The sequence below is a fragment of the Pipistrellus hanaki genome, assembly GCF_964339955.1.
Source record: "Pipistrellus hanaki genome assembly, chromosome: 1".
Lineage (NCBI taxonomy): Eukaryota > Metazoa > Chordata > Mammalia > Chiroptera > Vespertilionidae > Pipistrellus > Pipistrellus hanaki.
In genome coordinates, this window is record NC_140503.1 from 121,460,379 (window position 1) to 121,481,162 (window position 20,784).

The window sequence follows — 20,784 nt, forward strand, 5'->3', positions numbered from 1 at the left end:
CCTAACATATCAAAGGAAGTAGATTTCAATATGGCTGAGGAACACGAATTAGCAACATTGATTTCATTTTGTGGAGTGGTGGGGTACTTCTCTCCTTGGATTGCCCCTCACATTCCTTTTGGTGGTGGTGGTGGTGGCAGTAATGGTAGTAGCACATGAATAGTGGTGGCAAATGTGCTAGTGGTTATAGCAGTTGTTTCTTGTTAATAGTAGATGCACCACCTGTAACAGTGACTGATATTTATTTTAATTTTACATAATAGGAGAATCAAGGATTGCAATTATTGCTTTTACATACTAACAAAATCTTTTATATTTTTACTTAGTTCTTTGGGGAAATTTTGCATCTTTGAAATTTAGGAAATTTTCATTCTGGAAAACTTTTTTCCTGATAAAGGAAGCAAGAGTTAATGATTCCCATGATCTGAAACTGAGTGTATAGAAGGTGGAGAATAACTTTTTGTCAAATCTGTGTAGGAACATTCAGTGACAAATTTTTATATATATATATATATATATATATATATATATATATATATATATATATATATTGATACATATATATGATTTTAGAAACTAACAGTAAGAATTGAGCATCTGAAATCATCGATGGTTGTGCATTTTGCAACCCTATTTTTAGAAATTGCTGATGCTTTTCTTAAAGCTGTTTTGGAGAATGAATTTTGTATTGATTTAAAATCATCTTACTCCTTGAGTTACTGCATTCTTTACTCAAGTCAAGCAAAGTTTTTTCTATTAGTACCTGGAGACTATAGAGTAGAGAAATAACTATCCAGAGCTACTGCCCCGAAAGAACATTTGCAAAGTATAATTTATTTTTTTCTTAAACCATCAGACTTTTAGAATTTTTCTATCCATTTTAATGGTGAAATTACAAAGGCATGTTGGTGAGGATCAGAGAAAAAAAATAAATGATAGACCTTCAAAAAATAGTTACTCTTCATCTTTATAATTTTAAGGATGTGAAATTGGGCTTTGAACTTCAAGAGTGTCTCTGAAAATCTACAGGGAAATTAAATAAAAGTAATGGCTGCATCACTTTATGTAACATCTTTAATACATTTGAGCTGTGTAAAATTGCAAATGGACAAAATTCTCTTCAAGGCATAGGAAATTTATTTTGAGAGCTATTATTTATCAAATAAGAAACAAGATCTAATCAACAATCGAAATACATGTTAAGACTTTCCTAATTAAAATACATGTTTAAGGTAAATAGAATTAAAATGTGCCTTTGATAAAAACTTAAAAAGAAGTAAAGGAGATACTGCTAGAAAGACAAATGAATTTTAGTCAGTCACTACAGATTTAATTTTCCAATAATTCCAGTTTGTAATTGGAAGCAATAAAATCACAATATACAATGAAAGCTTTATTTGGATCATGAAGTGAGATAACAAAAGTTTGAACACTTCTAGAAGTTTAAATCCTACCTAATTTTGTGTTTTTAAATCTTGCTTGTTTTATCAATTATTGTGAAAATTAAAAAATGATTTACAATAGCCTCAGATATCTAGTTACCTTATGATTGCCTAAACATTACACAAATAACTTGCACTTTCACAAATAACTTGCTCTGAATTTTATTTTGTAATAGTGTGTGTTCGCACATGTGTGTACCCACTTACATATATGTTCTTAATTGTGCATTTCCTAGATTAATATAAAAATGAGTTATTATTCCCTGAGCTGACTCTCCTTTTATTTTATTTTATTTTATTTTATTTTATTTTATTTTATTTTATTTTATTTTATTTTACTTTTTTTATTTTTTTGACCTTTCAGTCCGTAGGCCGACGCTCTATCCACTGAGCCAAACCAGTTTCTGCTATTTTTTATATTTTTTTATTAAGTTATTATTTTTGTACATATACCAATGCCCCCCCTCCCGTACATACCCTCTCTCCCCAGAGTTTTGTGTCCATTGGTTGTATTTATATGCATGTATACAAGTCCTTCAGTTGATCTCTTATCTCCCCCAGATCTCCCCAACCTCCCCGCTGTAATTTGACAGTCTGCTTGTTGCTTTACTGTCTCTATATCTATCTTTTGGTTCTTCAGTTTATAATGTTCTTTATCATCCATAAATAAGTGAGCTGACTCTCCTTTTAGACTTAAGACTTGGAGGCAAGAAACTGGAATATGATTAACAATTTGTCATGGAGAATCCACAACGTAGATAAACCAAGTGTGGATAATTAAAAGTGGGTAAGGTTGTAACATCAGAGCTATTGAAATTTAATTCGAGAGGAAGTTCTCCATAGTAAATTTCCTCTCATTATCCAATAGCTAGGTAGGCTGCCACTGGTAAGCAAAGAGGCCTAATGCAATATCAGTGTTTTTACCATCTTATCTGAAAACATGTAATCTTTATCTTTTTGATGAGGTGCTAGTATTATAAAGAATTATGTAACCTGAGGAATGTGCAAGTTTTTTCTTGAGTGTATGGCTTCCCTTCAACTTTGTAAAAAAGGTGTCACACATTTTCTCCATTTTAGAAATGGAGAAGGATATGAAAAAATTTATGAAGATATATATGTGTAGCTTCTGAAATGGCCCAAGCTGAAATTGCAGTTTAAGAAAATAAAATTAAACATCACTAAAGTATAAAAAAGAGTCACATGTTAGGCTAGTGCTAAAATAACAAGCGATTAATAATGGCAAATTGAATGCTGGAATTACTGATAGTACTATGCTAATCTTTTCAGCCTAATAATCTCTTCCAGATAATAGTCACTTTGTCCACAATTACAGTTGTTCATAATATAGATTTTTGATTTGATGGTTTGCAGGGTGCTACCAAATCCTACGCAAATGTGTTATTTAATCCAGACTCAACTATTGTTGAGTAGACATTAAGACATTAATTTTATTCATTTTTTTTAGTTGCTATGATATTTTATTTTCAAAATAAGACTGCAACTGAGTTCGAGCTATTTTAATTGAAACTGTATCTGGGCTGTTTCTTAACATGTTTCCTACTTTTCTAATTATAGGTTTCATATACACTGGAGAAGTTGTACATCGAATGCTGACAGCCACACAGTACATAGCACCTTTAATGGCAAATTTTGATCCCAGTGTCTCCAGAAATTCAACAGTTAGATATTTTGATAATGGTATGTATTGATTAGCCTATTTTGTATTGAATGCATATTTTTGTTAATTTATTTTGGGGGTCTTCTTTTTTAAAGGAAATCTTTATTATTGAAAGTATTACGTATGTCCCCTCTCTCCCCTCATTTGGTCCCTCCTAGCCCACCCCCATCCCCCACCCCAAGCCTTCACCATGAATGCATACTTTTAAATGGTGATCATCAAATTTATATTAATATTTATGTAACCTGGAGTATTTTGTTTAGTTTTTTGATAGATTGATTTATAAACTGCTCAGTGCAAATACCCTAAGATAACAAAGCTATACCATAACACTTAATATGCAGAGTAAATAGTCAAATGCCACTCATTTTATTCATTCATTTGATTGTTCAACAAATGTTTTAGTAAGACATATTAGAAACCATAATAAATGAGTTGCTAAACAGCACTTTAAACCAAGCAAGTACATTTGATGCTATTTTCAGTAAGCCCCTGCTATTAGAAAAACTAAATAAGGATAACTTATTCTGATCCTCAAGTAGAGGCAAGTGTCATAAAACATTAATATTAAATTTACAAAACTTATGAACTTTATATACCACAAGATGAACACATCTTTAAAAATATAGAGGGTAGTGAATAGTAAAATACATGTAAGAAAATCTAACTTTCCTGCCCAGGCCAATGTGGCTCCATTGGTTGAGCATTGTCCTATGCACCAAAAGGTTGCCAGTTCAATTCCCAAGCAGGGCACATGCCCAGGTAGTAGAAGGCATGCAAGAGGCAGCAGATTAATGTTTATCTCTCACATTGATATTTCTCTCTCTTCCTCTCCCTTCCTCTCCCTCAAATCAATAATAAAAAAAATTAAAAGAAAAAGAGAAAGAAAATCTAATTTTCCTAACTTTAAAATATGAAATAGAGCCTTTTAAGGTTTATAATGTATACTAACAACAATTTATCCCTAAAATTTCTCTTGGAAACATATATATATATATGTCTAATATGCATATTGTCCCCAGGAGACCGGTTGCTAGCTATGATGTGTGCTGAACACAAGGGGCAGTGTGGAATGCTACCCTGGCCAGTAGCCAGCAGGCAGGGAAGGGAGGGCTGGCAGCCAAAAGGCCTTAGTCAGCCCTGATCACTAGTCAAGCATATGGACCCTATCCTTGCACAGATTTTGTGCACCAAACCTCTACTATAAAATAGTCAAATAAAATGTATATTATATCACAAAATATATTCAAATCTAAGTAAAAATTTAAGGTCCTAAAGACAGGAATGAATTTTGATGTCTAGATCTTATTGAAGCCTCTAACTTTAGTAGAGAAAATAGGAAAAAAAGAGTTTGCTTGGAAAGTTAAGAAAAGATGGAAGTACAAACTTCCAGTTTTATTTTGTCATCGGCATGTGAATTAAAGCATAGGATATAAAGTCAATAATATTGTACAATCAGGGATGATTACTGGACTTATTGTGGTAATCACTTTGTAAGGTATATAAATGTTGAATCACTTTGATGTATACCTGAAACTAACATAATATAGTATGTTAACTATAAAAATAAATTCAAATTAATTAATTAATTCTGTAAAAGATATGAATGTCTAAATACTCTATAATATAAAGATAGTATTTATTTGTTCAAATAAAAATATTATCTTTTAAAATAATGGAAATATTTGGTGTGAACAAAGCTATTTTTACACTTGTCTTTATTATCAAGAAAGAAATTCACTAGTTGGTAGAACACACAAAATGGGGCAGTTGTTTGGGGGAAATGTGATCATTGTGCTAAAAGCCAAATGATGATGAGGCCTTTTATAGGGCAAAATATGAAAGGAAGGAGGAAAATAAACATAGTTAGAAATATATTTTGAGAACTGTGTTTCAAACTATTTGAGTAACAATAAGGTGTGTTCTAATATTAATAACTCTGAATGTTAGCCATAATATTAACTTCCCCTAATTATTTTAATAATTGTTAAATACTTTATTTTTCCTCTTTGAAAAATTTTATGAAGTGCTTTTGGTTGGCCCTTTGAATATCTCACCCCACTTCCTCTAGCCTGCAAGGTTTCTACTGAAAAATTCAATGATAGCCTTATGCAGATTCCCTTGTAAGAAACAGATTGCTTTCCTTTGCTGCTTTTAAGTTTCTTTCTTTGTCTGTAAACTCTGATCATTTAATTATAATGTTTCCATGTGAGTCTCTTTGACTCATCTTGTTTGGTATTTGGGGGCTCCCTGGATTTGGATGTCTGATTTTGTCCCCAAGTAGGGAAATTTTTCAACCACTATTTCTTTGAATAAGATTTCTGTCCTTCTCTCTCTCCTTTATCTTTCTGAGATCCCTCAAATGTAAATAATGATCCATTTGATAATGTCTTACATGTCTCTTAACCTATTATCACTCCTTTCATTCCTTTTCCTTTCTGCTCCTCTGATTGGATGAATTCCACTGCCCTGTCTTCAAAAGCATTGATCCTATCGTCTACTTAATGCACTCTACTGCTGAGCCCCTCTATTAAAATTCAGATCAGTTATTATATGCTTTAGATATATGATTTCTCTTTAGTAGCTTTCAATACTTCTCCTGTCTTTGGCTGAAATTCTCACTTTGCACATGCATTGCTCTTCTGACCTCAGTGATCATCTTTATGACTCATTTTGAACTCATTTGGGAAAATCATTTACCTCCATTTCATTAACATCTGTCCCTGGAGATCTTGTTCTTTTATTTGGAACATATTTCCTTCTTTGTTCTTATTTCTTGACTCTGTGTTGGTTTCTGCACATTAGAGGAAATAGCCACCTCTTCCATTCTTGCCAGAGGGGTCCTGTGTAGGAGGTGACCCCTTCAAGCCATGGCCAGTGCACAAAGACAAGCCTGTCTACTATAAGCCTGTGGAACTCAGCAATGCAAGTTCCTGGTTGCCTCTCAAATGCTTGTGGTTGTCTAAGACAGTGTTTCCCAAACTTCTCTCATGATGAGAATCACTAGTGCTCTAAGCAATAGTTAAGTATACAATTTTACCTATATGTTCCCAAAAATTCTAAGTTAGCACTTCTTAGTTGGGATTCAGGAATCTGTATTTTAACTACTCCACCAGGTGATTCTCATTATGAGAGAGTTTTGGAAACACTGGTCTAAGACATCATCTTTGTTCTCAGTAGCTGAGAGTGTTCTAAGACCCCTCAGTGTCCTAAAGGGGACATCACAGTCAGCACCTAGGTGCAAGCTGATTTGTTGCTGCTCTCTGGCAGCTGCTGGGAAGGTCTGCCATCAAACCCCTCACAGGGAGAAATTGGAGGACAGGCATTTTTGCTTGCTCTCTCTGCACTGTATCTGGAAATTTAATCTTGGGAGTGCTTCTGCACCCATTTCAAAACGTCTTTGTTTGCTCTAATCTCTGACTTGTAAATGCTGACCCTGTTGGCTATCAGAGGAAGGTGATTTGTTTTAGGGGCCCAAACCTCAATGGCAGCCAAACAATTTGGGGCACTCCACATATACAGCACTCCTTTAAGACAGGTACTGGCAACTTGGTTTTACTGTTGGAGTGAGCTGCAGGGAGAAGGTGGAGCAGTAGATGAATACTACTTAGCTGCTGGATCCTCATGCAGCTGCTTATAAAATATGTCGTCACATCCCTTAAATAAAAAGACTGGGGGATGGGCATTTTTTGCCAGCTCTCTCTCTGCTAAATCCTCAGGATGGAGGGGGATAGCCATGGCTAGTGCCAAAGACAAGACTGTCTGCTACAAGACTGTGGAACTCAGCAATGCAAATCCTATTGTCTATCACAGCTAGCAATCCAGGACCTGTCCCGCAGTGACTCCACAAAACTGGGTGCCAGACTTGTGTGGAAGCTCCTTCCAGGGAGGTGCTGGTGGTCTTGTTTTATTGTTGTCATGAGCCAAAGGGGGAAGGCAGGGGAACTGCTGCCTGGCTCTTAAGGGCTCCAGAGAGGATCATAGTCAACACCTACATATGTGCAATTTCCTTTTTTAAAAATTATTTTAATAATTTTTTATTGACTAAGGTATTACATATGTGTCCTTATTAACCCAAATTCCCCCCACCTCACCCCCCTCATGTCCTCACCCTCCTGTTGTCTGTGCCCACTGGTTAGTCTTATTTGCATGCATACAAGTCCTTTGGTTGATCTCTCCCCCTTAACCTCACCCTCTCCTCCCTTCCCTCTGAGGTTTGAGGGTCTGATTGATGTGTAGTTTCAATGCAGATATTTTTTCAGTCACCCGATGCATAGCAGTCACTCAGCTAGTTTCTGAATTTCTTTCAGAGGAAATTGCTTTGTGTGTAGCTATGTAATGTCAACGTAAGAAACATTCAAACCTGTAAAGAATTTTTTATAATTTTTTTTTTTTTTTTTTTTTTTTTTTTTTAGTTTATTTCAGCCAAATTGTCAGAAAATGCTGGGAAGCAGAATCTCAATGGCTTGAGATAATGCTCTGGAGAACAGCAGTTTTCACCTTGTTTTATATAATACATTACAATCAAAAGAAGTGACAAAACCTGGGTGGTGTGGCTCAGTTGTTGAGCATCTGCCCATGAACCAGGATGTCACAGTTTGATTCCCGGTCAGGGTACATGTCCAATTTAGGTTCAATCCCCAGTGGTGGGTGTGCAGGAGGCAGCCAAATGATGTTTCTCTCTCATCGACATTTCTATCTCTCATTCCCTCTCCCTTCCTCTCTCTAAAATCAATATATATATATATATTTAAGAGGAGATGTAAATGGATTACATGAAATCCATTGGTGATAGATTAGGGAGTTAGGAGAAAGCAAAGTGGGGAAACTCTGAAAAAAGTAAAATGATAGACACATACTCCTTTTACTTAGTTGGGTGCGGGACAGTTAACAGTCAACAATTAACTCAATAATAATGGGGGATTTGTGCTCTCTGCAGAGTGGAGCCTTTGCTTTGAGGGATCCAGAAAAAGGAAAATTACTTTGACATTCCAACAACACATTATCATATTGTAGATGCAAAAAGACAATGAACAGGTTCAGTTAAGGTAAAGATTGACCTTTGTCAGGGAAGATACTGGCCTAGGACGTGACTACCCACCAAAAACTGCTTTTAGTTTAAACATGTTTCATTTCAGACCATCCTTTGTGGCTACCTTAGGTCTCTGAATTTGCCAGGCTGCCCCACAGACCCTGAGCGAGTCAGGTTAGCAGGTAGACCCTTTTCATCCACAACAGTTAGTGTGTCAATTGGAGGAAGGAAATTCAGGAGCCTCCTATGTTGCCATCTTGGTCAAAAGCTCTCAGGGTAAGTTAGACTCAAAAGCACAGTAAAGACAGCATTCTGTTCTGCATGGATCATCTGATACAGCAATTAGCTAGGGAAGAGTCAGAGGGAAGGAATGCATAGAGTAAAGTATGTGGGAAGAGGTGCGGAGCGTCCATGCCCGCTCTGGGCATGACTCTCCTAGCACCTCCACATCCTCACCAACCCAAAAGCTCTGTCATAAAATTTTGATTTTTTTTTTAAATCAGATATTTACAGACCTGGAAGACTGGTTTTGCTCTTTTAGTTCTGTGAGTTTCACTTTCTGTATTACATTTTTGACAAAATGATTTTTTAACCAAACAGAAAATCCAATACTTAGAGCTAAGCAAAAAAAAAATATTAGCTGCTCATTCATTTGCTTTAAAAAAATATATGGAAAAACAATGTCAGTTAAAACAAAGATATGAATTCTCATTGGTGCCTATTAAACTGTGTTTCAATTTATATTATATTTCATGTTGAAAGTTTTATCGTAAACACTGGTAGATTGACTCATTAGAACATGATATATAGCACTACAGATTCTTTTTTAGTGTACTTCATGGAGGCTTCAGAAATCTTAGCCCGGGGACCTTTAAGCTACCTTGCAGCCTTCTCAAAGCAATATAACAAAGACAGAACTGCAGGCATTATGAATCAAAGAAGAATATTTCCATTCATGTTAAAGGAATTTCTTCAGCATGGAAGACTATGATTCTAAGTCTGGAAGAGCCATTTTCAGGTCTTTTATAAGCAGTTCTAGCTTTCCTGAATGTGTTCCTTTCTCTCTCAACATTTGTCAATTTATTCCAAATTCATTCACATCACCTGGGCTTCATTTTGAAAGTGGCTCATGAAAATTTAAGCAGACAATACCCATTAACATTAATGAACTTCCTAAGGCAAAATCCCCTCATACTGGGATCAATATTAACCTCAGTATGAGGTTAGATTTTACCAAATATTTAGAGAATACCCAATTCTTTAACAATATTCCAAATGCTATTTTTAAAACTGGAAAACATTTCTTTTATCAATCCTCACATTATTGTTTTTAACAGAAGATATTGTGGTATTTTACCCTTACGTTCCATTAGAGCAAAATAATGAAGTGTTAACATTTTATTTAAAGAGATATTATGAATTAATACTTTTAAATAATGAAAATAAGTCAGTATGCCTTAGCAAATTGCATTCATGCTAAAGTTTTAGTCTTCTTAACAGGTGATGGCCAAAATCCAAATTGTAGAATAATACTCAAAAATTTTGAATTTGATTTAGATATCATCAGTATGTTCATCGTCATCTCTAATATCATCAAACTGGATTTAATCATCATCTCCAGGACCAAATGTATCTAATGTCATTGATTTTAGCATGTTCTGAAAGCTCACCATGTGACCAATGCTATTTCAATTACAGAATTCCATTAACCATATAAAACTTAAGTAGCACAACTACTAGATTTGAAGGCTAGACCCATGTTTTTTGTGAAGGCTCCACCCAAAATTGACTGATATGTTTTTCTCATTGTGTTTCTTCTGTTCTGGTGGGGTTTTCAGGCACCGCACTTGTTGTTCAGTGGGACCATGTACATCTCCAGGATAATTACAACCTGGGGAGCTTCACCTTCCAGGCAACCCTCCTCATAGATGGACGCATCATCTTTGGGTACAAAGAAGTGAGTAATGTATTGAAAATTTATTTCACCCTTGACTTTGTCCACTATCTATTCTTTCCTTCAAATGTCAAGAAAGAAATGATTTATAGTAATGAAACTCAAATATTTTCTCATCTCTTGGTCTCTTTACCTTGATAAAAAAAAAAAAAAAAGGTTTTAATCTACTGGGTAATACTGATTGTTAATTCTTTGTGTTTTTTTAAAAATATTCTTATATCATTGGCATTATAATCCATGAATTTTATAAAATTATTGAATAATTATATTCTAGTAATATTATAATAAAATAACTCTAAGAACAAATATTTTCAATTTAGAATGCAATCCTACCTAATAAAAGAGTAATATGCAAATTAACCATCACTACTATACCCACCAGCCAATCAGAGTGGGTATGCAAATTAACCCCAAGCAAGATGGCTGCAGCCACAGAGAGCAGTTGAGAGGGTTGGGTTTCCTCGGCAATAAAAGAAGCCAAGCTTTCCATATACCCTGGCTGGCCCAGGCCTCCACTCAAGGATACAAAGTTTCAATTATAGAAGGTAAACAAATTCAAACAGAAATAGCTGCAGCCATGGAGCAAGCAGGAGGCTTGGCTCTGCTCCAGGCTACAAAGTTTCAATTGTAGAAGATAAATAAACCCCAGATACTAGAGCCTCTGCTTGGGTTGCCAGGGGGCGTGGTTGGCCTACAAACCACCACAGGCCCCTCCCCCAGGCCGCCCCATGCCCCAAGGGAACCCCAGACTGATCTGGGACATCCTTCAGGGCAAACCAGCCGGCCCTCACTCATGTACCAGGCCTCTATCCTATCTAATAAAAGAGTAATATGCAGATTGACCATCATTCCAACACACAAGATGGATGCCCCTATATGATTAAAGATCCTGCCCCCATGTGGACACAAGATGGCCACCCCAAGATGGCCAGCAGGAGAGGGCAGTTGGGAAGCACCAGACCTGCAAGGGAGGGCAGTTGAGAGGGACCAGGTCTGCAAGGAAGGGCAGTTGGAGGTGATCAACCCTGCAGGGGAGGACAGTTAGGGATGACCAGGCTGGCAGAGGAGGGAAATTTGGGGCAAACAGGCTGGCAGGGAGCAGTTAGACATCAATCAGGCTGGCATGGGAGTGGTTAGGAAGTGATCAGGCTAGCAGGCAGAAGCAGTTAGGGCAATCAGGAAGGCAGGCAGGCAAGCAGTTGGGACCCAGCAGTCCTGGATTGTGAGAGGGATGTCCGACTGCCCATTTAGACCCGATCTCAGTGAGATCGGGTCTAAATGGGCAGTCGGACATCCCTCAAGGGGTCCCAGATTGGAGAGGGTGCAGGCTGGGCTGAGGGACACACCCCCATTCCGTGCACAAATTTCGTGCATGGGCCTCTAGTTGTGTGTGTATATATGTGTGTGTGTGTGTGTGTGTGTGTGTTGATTTTTGCCTTGTCAATTTCTCTGACATTGTTTGAGTCTACCTCCAAAAGTAATAGTGAATGTGAAATCTTGTATGACTCAATGACCCAATACTGAAAGCATCCCAGGTCAGCATTTCGCCAACGGTTATTACAAGCAGATAGGAAAGATTAATTAGAGGTCTACGTGACAGGAAGAACAGGGAATTTAAATGTATGACTTGTTTCATTTTACCAAATGGACAAAGTAAACAATGGAAACTTACTAAATTGTAGCTTGAATTTAAGGAATGTCTAAATTAGAATAATAGCATGTGTGATTTAAAACTCTATTGACAATGTAATTAAGGTCTATTAGACAACCTAAACTTTGGGGAAAGAAGGCAGTCTGTAAGAATAAAGTTCCAGGAACAACAGAGGTGGTGTTGTAGGCAGTCATTAGGCAGGAGATTTTCTGTCAATGTGGGTTGACAGTGGGCAATATCAGCACATGGACTGATTGGGTGTTTATAATGGTACAGGCTCAATTTCCTATTTTAGTTGAAGAGTTACTTTCCCTTAGGAAAGGAATCCCTGGCTAGTAAGAGGAATTTGACAATATAAAAAGGATTCACTTTGATCAGTCTTCTGAAATTTATCTTTTCTCTAAAGGGAAGGGTAGTTATATTTCAATTAAATAAGCCAACTCTTTGAAAATTCATAACCAGTCCAGATGTCTCTACTCCTTTGAGGAATTCTTGCATGTGGAATTAATAATTTACTTGGGGCAATAGTATCAATAGATTATAGAATAGGATCTGTTCTGCTCAGTGCTTCTTTATCCAGAGCTATGTTTTGATATCATAGCCCACCATATTCTTATACCACTCCTTGGAAGCTGAGAAAAATATAACTCAAAGGGACTTATTCAAGTTTTTATTACAGTCTAGACTACTGCTGGGACTGCAGAGCGATGTTATGGAATGTGAGTTTTCAACAATTTTAGCCAAGAGTGGTAAAGTTTCTGGAAAGACTCAGGGTCAGTAAGTCTAGAATCTTAAACCTCAACAACTGTATCCTTTGGCAAAACAGAGGTCTGTGCTCTTATTGTGGTCTCTCTCTCTAGTCTTTATATCAAAACTGCCATCTTTATTTACACTGTTCTCAATGGGTGTCTTGCATTGAAGAATAATGGTTTATTTTTCCTTTTCTCTCTTTACAGCAGGTTTATTTTTTTAATGTTTTTTTTTTCTTTATTTTAATCAAAGAAAAATTATTGTGGTTTTTCTGTTTGGAATAGGGAATATTAGACTGGAAGGCAATTAGAACACTGTCTTGTTGAACATCAGTCCTTCTGAACTCAGAGTTCTAAAGAAGTCATTACATTTTATTTGTGTTGCTCTCCTTTCTCTCCTGGTTAGAAAGCAGTTTCTTACTTCTTATTCTACCTTTTATTTCCTAATAATTGTCATGAATTTCATTTTGTAGAGGCAATTTCTCTTTATAAAATTTACCACAATGAATGTACCTGTGCATTTGGGATGAGATCCAGGTGCTCCTGCCACTTCTAGAAAACAGTATTTATAATCATGATAGCATAAACTAGCTGCTTACAGGATGTCCTGCCCTTGACAGATGCTTTCACATACATTATCATTTCCAATTCTTCAACAATATCCTATGTTCCTAATATTCTTAATCCTCACAAATGTGCTGGCACATAGAAGGTGTTTAATAAATGTGCCTGACTTAGGTATTTATGGAATTAGATCATGCACAATTAACTATATTTTACAGCTAAACAGACTGAGTCAGAAAGGTTGAATGACATACTTGAAGTTTCAGAGTTAATTGAGGGCAAATCCAAGGCTAAAAACCTTAATTTCAGTGACTCCAAGTGACCTCAATATTAAGAACTTATTTAAACTGTAGAGTAAAATTATCATGTATTAAAATTATTAATTAATGATGCATTAAATAAATTTATCAAAACAAATTTTATTTTATTACCCTCAAGTGATTTATTATGGTAGCTAATTATGTTTCTCTTAATAACTCTGGATATACTCATAGTAACCACTCTAATGATCTCCAATTCTGTCATGTCTTATATAGTGTCATTTCTCTAACAAGTAAGTCTTAGAGTGCAAAGTAGATAATCAATAAATTAGAAAATACACTCTCACTTCTCATAATAAACTTGCTTGTAGTGGAACTGAGTAGGAAAATCCTACTGCTGTCTAAAATGAGTGATTGCAGATTTGCTTATAGCTCTCAGTGTTCCTTCACCAAAGTCGCAGTGCTCTAACAACACTGGTGAGGGAAACAGTGGAGGCACCAGTTCCTTTACATAATTCTCTCCTGAGGCTATAGCTCTGTATTATTCAACCAAGGATGTGAAATTCTCTTTTAACTTCTTGACCTTTGTTGTTACACAGCTGTTAATTTTCATTAACTTCAAAAACACAGTTTACTTAGGATGAACCTAAAGCCAAAAAAAGTGTCCTCCTTTTAAAAATGTCCTCTCAAATGATCAATTCTTCACTTTAATCCATTTTTCAATTTCAGGATATCCATCTTTTTCTTTTGTATAAATTTAATTATCTCATGAAATTAACCATTTTATCTATTTTTTTAGATCTATTAATAACAGTTCTTTTAAAGCTTGTGGTGCAGGTAACTCTAATATCTAGATTTCTTATGGGTCTGTTTCAGTCATCTGCTTTTTCCCCCCTCTGTAGCCTTTTATTCATGGCTCATGGCTCCCTAGGTAATTTTTTTTATCAAATGCATTTGCTTACAAAATACTAAAAGAGATACTGTGAGATTGTAGATGCTGTTTTCTTCCCCCAGAGAGGGTCTACTATTTTTTTTGTTTGGATGGAAAGAGTAATGCTGTGCAGTGCTCAGCTCATTCTAAATCGAACACAAGTGCTTATAAAGGCTGTATAGTTCTGATTAGCGTTTACCCTTTGTTGTGGGGTCGAACCCTGGGTTCAAAATAAGACCACCAGAGGCTGATGATTTATTTTTAAAAAAAGCAGGCAAGAATTTATTGAACTGGCCAGGGCAGCCGCAAGAGCACCACACGCAGGCGGACCCTACAAGACTGCTCCGCTTTAGGGGCAGGTAGTTATTTTTAAAGGTTCTGAGAAGGAAAACCTCCGTTCTGCAATAAACTGTTGTTTGGAATTTTCTGCTGTTCTTCTTAGATAAAATGTTGCTTCTAGTTGCTTTAGCCCGTTTGAAGGATGATGAAGATAAACTTAGCTGTCTGACCTTGCAGGCCAGAGACCAGATATGCCCACAATTTCAATACCATGCCAGGTGCACTTTTTTTTTTTTTTTAATTGGATAGAACAGCATTGTTTTTGAGGCCAGCATCGAGATAATCACTAAGTGTACATAGTAACTGTAACATAGTGCCTGTAACCTTGCCCAAAACTTGAACTCATCCTCCCTAAGCCCATAGCGCGATGGACAAAGCAAGTCTCTTCAAATTCTTCCCCTGCACCATCCGACCGCTCGGGAACTCTGCAACAGTTCAAACCACTGGAATTTTCCTTTGTTCTAAATTCTAAATCCTAAAGACTATATTCTAAAAACTGGGGGCAGCCCGCAGGGTCATTTCCAGTCACATCCTGCTGGACATTGGAATGTGGCCCTATCTTGCAGAAGCAGAACTCAGTGGTTAATCTCCAAAGGTTATGATCCCAGGCACAGGAAAATTGCCTTAGCAGGGTTTAATAATTCAAACAGTAGTTTTTACCTGAGTTCTATATTCTTAATTTCTTATTTCATTCCCTACTGGTATTTTGGGAATGAATCTAAACCTTAGATTCATTACTAGTATCTACTAGCGGAGAATACTGAGTATGTAACACCATTAGTTTCACTGCCTGTATTCTATCCTGTACAAAATTAACCAAGCATTTTATGAGGCATGGCCCAAAGATTAAGCCTATAAGTAATAGTAATAGTGGGCCCGCTATGGCAGTCAGTAGGCTGGTGAGCCAAGGGAACCATGAGTACAAGTTCTCATACCAGTTTCCTGCAGTCTTCCGAGCTTCCTCTCTGTCAGCTAGCCTCTTTCTCAATTGACTTAGGCTTTCCCTTATGACCCCGAAATGATTGGTGTAGAAACAGCAGGTTTCTCCTAGCTAGGCAAAGTTCCCCTTGCTTTAGGAACAACAGATCTAAGCCTCTTCTGTTCTGCAAAACCACTTCTGCTAGGGACCCGACCGATTTTTTTAATTTCTTTATAGATTTCTCTAGGGTACTTAACTCTTGGTCTATTTGTTGATCTAATTTCTGCTCCTACATTTAGCCTTATTTAGCCTCGGACTTTCTCACTGGCTAGTAAAAAAAAATGTTTTTACAGTTACCAAAACTCCTAGTACCACAGTTCCCATCCGTACTGTCCTCACTGAAGTCCAATTCCCCTACTGCAGGCATCAAGTCTCCTCCTGGCCTGTGTGGAACCCAGGCTAGGGATCTCACTGGTGAGGCTGCTGGTTGCCAGGATTTAGGCCGTTTTCTGTGCAGGAACTGGAAGTGGTGTAGCCAGGTCTGGGTGCCGTCTACAGCCATGGGCGTGCTCAGGATAACAGTGTAGCTCCCTTTCTGGTTGGGGTGAGTCCTTGGACAGTGAACCTCTTTACCCACACAGAGTCTCCAGGCTGGAATGGGTGTACAGGGTCCACTGTGGGCACTGGCAGTGCATCTGGAACAAGCTTATGAGTGGCTCTCTGGGTAAACTGCAGAGCATGTAAGGACTTGAGCAAGGGAATGGTTATGAATTTCAGCTTTCAGTTTCTCCCTGACCCTGGAAGGATGGAGAAAGGTCTACCATATATGATCTTAAAGGTGGGGGGGGGGGGGAGACCTCTCCCGGTAGAGGGTATACCTGGCCCATAAGAGGGTGAAGGGCAAGAGGTTGGTCCAGTTTTCACCGTTTTCTAGGATAAATTTAATTGAACTTTTTAGAGTCCTGCTCATGCCTGTCCTAAGGCTTGAGCTATACTTTGAGATACCTTGCTACAAAGGCTGGGCTGTTATCTGATCCTATGACTACTGGCAGCCCGAATCTGAATTTAAGTATAATCTCCTGGGGTAATTTCTTGACTACTATAGAGGAAGTTTATGTCCTATGCTTCAACCTAATCTGAGAAGGTGTCTATAAAAACTAGCATGTACTTGTACCTTAATACTGGTGGCTTAATCTCTGCGAAATCTACCTCCCAGTGCTCTCCTGGGGAATTTCTCTGGGGTCCCGAATTCCCAGGGGGACCCTCCTACCTTAGCATTTACCTGTGTACAGATAGTACTTCTAGTGACTATGCTTTTAATTATTTTATCTAAGCTTGGTAGTATCTGCCTCACAGAAGTTCAGAAGTCTTGGTGACACTTAAGTAGGTAACCTGGTATAACTGGGCAACTAATGTCCAATCTAGAGCTTCTGGGACCAAAAGTCTGTCATCTGGTAAGGTCCACCAACCATCTGGTCCTTTGATGGCTTGCTTCTGTTCAGCCAATTCCTCCTTTAGTTTGGTAGAGGTGGTGGTCCGGCAGGGTTTCTAAGACTTGCAAAGGCCCCACTGGTTTTTTGGGCATCTTCCTTGGCAGTTTGGTCTGCGGCTTTATTTCTTTGGCTTCAATTGTCTCCCCTTTCTAATGTCCTTTGCAGTGCACTATTGCAACTGCCTTTGAGAGTCAGATAGCCTCTCCTTTCTGGCTGTAGTTGGTAACCCTCTTTCCCAGGGGATGGCACTGTGTCCCCATCAAAGGGCCTGGATTAAGGCCAAAAGTTCAGAAATTGTGCCCAAATGGTGTGGTCTATGGTGACTATTGCTGCCCCTTATATCAGATCCCATCCTGAACGTAACTGCTCCCATCAGTGTACAGTACCTTGTCTGGTGATTATGGCAGGACATCTGTCAGTACTGCATCTGTTACCTCTATGCAGTCATGAATGGGTTCCTCTGGATCATCTGGAAGTAGGCTGGCAGGGTTGATGGGCAGTGTCTTATGGAACCGGATGCAGGACTGGTCCAGGAGAAGAGCTTGGCACTGGGTGATTCTGGTGTTTGACATCCATCTCTCTGGAGTACCTCGAAGGAGGGCCTCAATGGCATGGGGTGTTGTCAGGGCTAGCTCCTGGCCCAGAGTCTGCTTAGGTATCTGCCTCCTTCACCAGTAGTGCTGTGGTGGCCACTGCCCAGAGACACACTGGCCACCCTGCTGTCACAGGGTCTACTCTCTTAGACAGATAGGCAACAGGTCTCTTCAAGGGACTTAGAGTCTGAGTGAGAACCCCTTTGGCAATGCCCCTTACCTCACTCACTTCGTGACATCTGGCAAGGCTAGGGCAGGTGCTGAGACGAGAGCCTTATTTAGCTCCTCAAAGGCCTGTTGTTCCACTTTGGTCTAGTTCAGCGGCTGCGTTCCCCCAGTACGTGTTTCTTCCTAGGTCCACAGTTCTTTTTCATGTCCAAGGAAAATAGGCAGTTTGTCCAGTGGCTCCCTGGACTGATGTATGGGTCCCATCGGCTCTGTCAAGACTGAATAGACTGCCCCAGTATCCACCAGAAAACTAATAGGTTTGCCTTCTACTTGTAAGGTTACCCTTGGGGGCTTAATTGAAAGGAACCTCGGTCCTGTCAGTCCTCTTCCTCTAAGTTAAAAATCTTTGGAGTCTAAGTCTCCCTTTCTTTCAGACCATCTCTGTTTCTCCGGCCTCACCTTCTGTCTCTCTCCCTCTCTAATCTCTGTCCCTTCCTGTCTCTTGCTTATGCCTCTCTCCCTCCCTCATACACATACTCATACTCATACACCGATATCACTTTCTCTCCCAATCTTTGTTTCTGTTTCTGTCTAAATCCTTTTCTCTTGGACTCCCAGAGTCTCTTTCTTAAATCTGTTTCATTTTTTCCCTCTCTCCTTCTCTTTCTCTCTAGACCTCTACTTCTGCTGTTTCCTTCTCTCTATGTTTCTCCTTCTCACTATATGTATAACCTTCACAAAAACTTTCACTATTTTATATTAGCCTTTAAACTTTCTTTCTATGTTTTTCAAAAATGTATAACCATGCCTTAAATCTCCTATTATTTTAAAATATTTAGAAAAGGCAGAGGGAGGAGAGAGCAGGTTCAGCACCCTGTTCCCAGGCTCTAGCCGCTTGAAATTTAAAATGCCACATTTTCCCTTCAGATAAGGTTCTCAGATTCTGATAAGCCTGAAAAGGGGAATGGGAGAATTTCTAACTGCACCTTTAAGCCCTCTAACAGAACACGGTGAAAAGTGTCCAAGCAGTCACAGGGGGTTTTGGGTTTCATTGGGGTGCAGGGGGTCACAAAGGAATTTCTCTCCTTGCTGCAGCTGCCACCTGCAGCTACTCTAAACAACCCCGGAGGTGGGCGGAGGCAGGGAGCACGCGGGTCCCAGGTAGCGAAGGAGGTGCTCCTACCCAGGCGAGGCATTTTCATCCCCGCTTGCCTCTTGCTAGCGAAGGTGCCGTGTGGGAACCAGTGACCCCTATACTGCAATCAGACTCCCTGAACTTTCTGAAAAGCTCCTCTGTGTGTGTGTTTCTATTAATATTACTGATTTTAAAACTATAACTTAAGAGTTGACACACATACATAAGGACTAAGTTGCCTTCAAAATATTTTCTTTTTTTTCTAAAGATTTTACAATGTATTGTAATCATTAATCACATTAAACTTAAATTGATCAATTGAAACAAACAGTTCCTCCACCACTGATCAAGACTGGGTGGTGGCAAAAATAAGATTCATTTAGTTTCTTGAGCTTGCTGGGCAGACTTGGCGACTTTGCCAGCTCAAGCTTCCTTCTTGTAAATAGTTAACTTTAGAATTTGGTCTCTGCTTTTAATTTTTTGTACCACAATTGTTACAATTTTATACCTTTAAATTAATAAACATATAAATCCTGTTAGGTGGGCCGATTCCTCTCTGACAGAAAGCAAAGCACCCCTGGGAAAAAGGAATCCCAGTGGCCACTCAGGGCGGTTTGCTAGCTGTCAGAGCACTCAGCTTTAAACAAATTAAACGTTTATTTCTTTCTTTTTTTTTTTTTTTTTTTTTTTACTTTTTCACATATTTTTACACTTATATGAACAAATAATTATACCTAAGCAGACAAACAAAATATCAAACAAAGGTCTGTACTTATACCCTTTCAGTAAACAAGTACTATTACAGTGTTTCAGCAAAACAGAAATGGAACTCATGTTAGGCAAAGGAAACAAGATCAATATTCTAGGAACTGTGAGAGGAAAGTTATCCTACAGACCAGTGGTGACCTGGGAAAAAGGGTGGTTAAATCAAAAGCATTAACATTAGAGGCGTAGTCGTCCGCTCATTTCTTGAAGTCCTGAAAATTCTTCAAAAAACACTGTAGAGAAGAACACAGAGACACTGACAGACCTTGACCCATTTTGACGGAGACCAAAACACAAAACACAAAACACAAAACAAATATGCCTGACACAAACATGACAAAACACAAGACAACCCGTCCAGACACCTGGGGCTGAGGACACCTTCGTGCCCCCTGGCCAGAGCCTGGAGGTTAAGATGCGTCCAGCCCTCCAAGGACTCTTACTCTTTTGAGATCTCAACCATAACCTGGGCGCCTTACCTTATGAGACCGGTCTCCCCGATTTCAATAAATCCTTGCGGCTTCTGTCTCCAGCTAAGGTCCCCCAAAAGAGGGAGCCTTCTGTGGAGGACAAGCCTCCTGCCCCTTCTGGAGGGCCCCTCTCTCCTCTCTTTCGGGTATCTCGCTGGGGCCTCCAAATGTTGTGGGGTTGAACCCTGGGTTCAAAATAAGACCACCGGAGGCTGATGATAAAAAAAAAAAAAAAAAAAAGCAGGCAAGAATTTATTGAACTGGCCAGAGCAGCCGCAAGAGTACCACACGCAGGCGGACCCTACACGACTGCGCCACTTTAGGGGCAGGTACTTATTTTTAAAGGTTCTGAGAAGGAAAACGCCCATTCTGCAACAAACTGTTGTTTGGAATTTTCTGCTGTTCTTCCTAGATAAAATGTTGCTTTCTAGTTTGCTTTAGCCGTTTGAAGAATGATGAAGATAAACTTAGCTGTCTGACCTTGCAGGCCAGAGACCAGATATGCCCACAATTTCAATACCATGCCAGGTGCACTTTTTTTTTTTTTTAATTGGATAGAACAGCATTGTTTTTGAGGCCAGCATCGAGATAATCACTAAGTGTACATGGGGCTGGCTCTTTAATGAAAAAGAAAGTTCTGC

General features: G+C 38.6%; 1 protein-coding gene across 1 annotated transcript in view; it reads left to right on the top strand.

The window, feature by feature from the left end:
- The window catches only part of PLXDC2 (plexin domain containing 2), a 406,586-nt gene that overhangs the window by 274,388 nt on the left and 111,414 nt on the right, over positions 1–20,784 (top strand). Inside the window, exons 5-6 of the mRNA XM_084868544.1 lie at positions 3,018–3,140; positions 9,991–10,109. Coding sequence (XP_084724670.1) covers positions 3,018–3,140; positions 9,991–10,109 — 242 coding nt within the window. The remainder of the gene's footprint in view (positions 1–3,017; positions 3,141–9,990; positions 10,110–20,784) is intronic.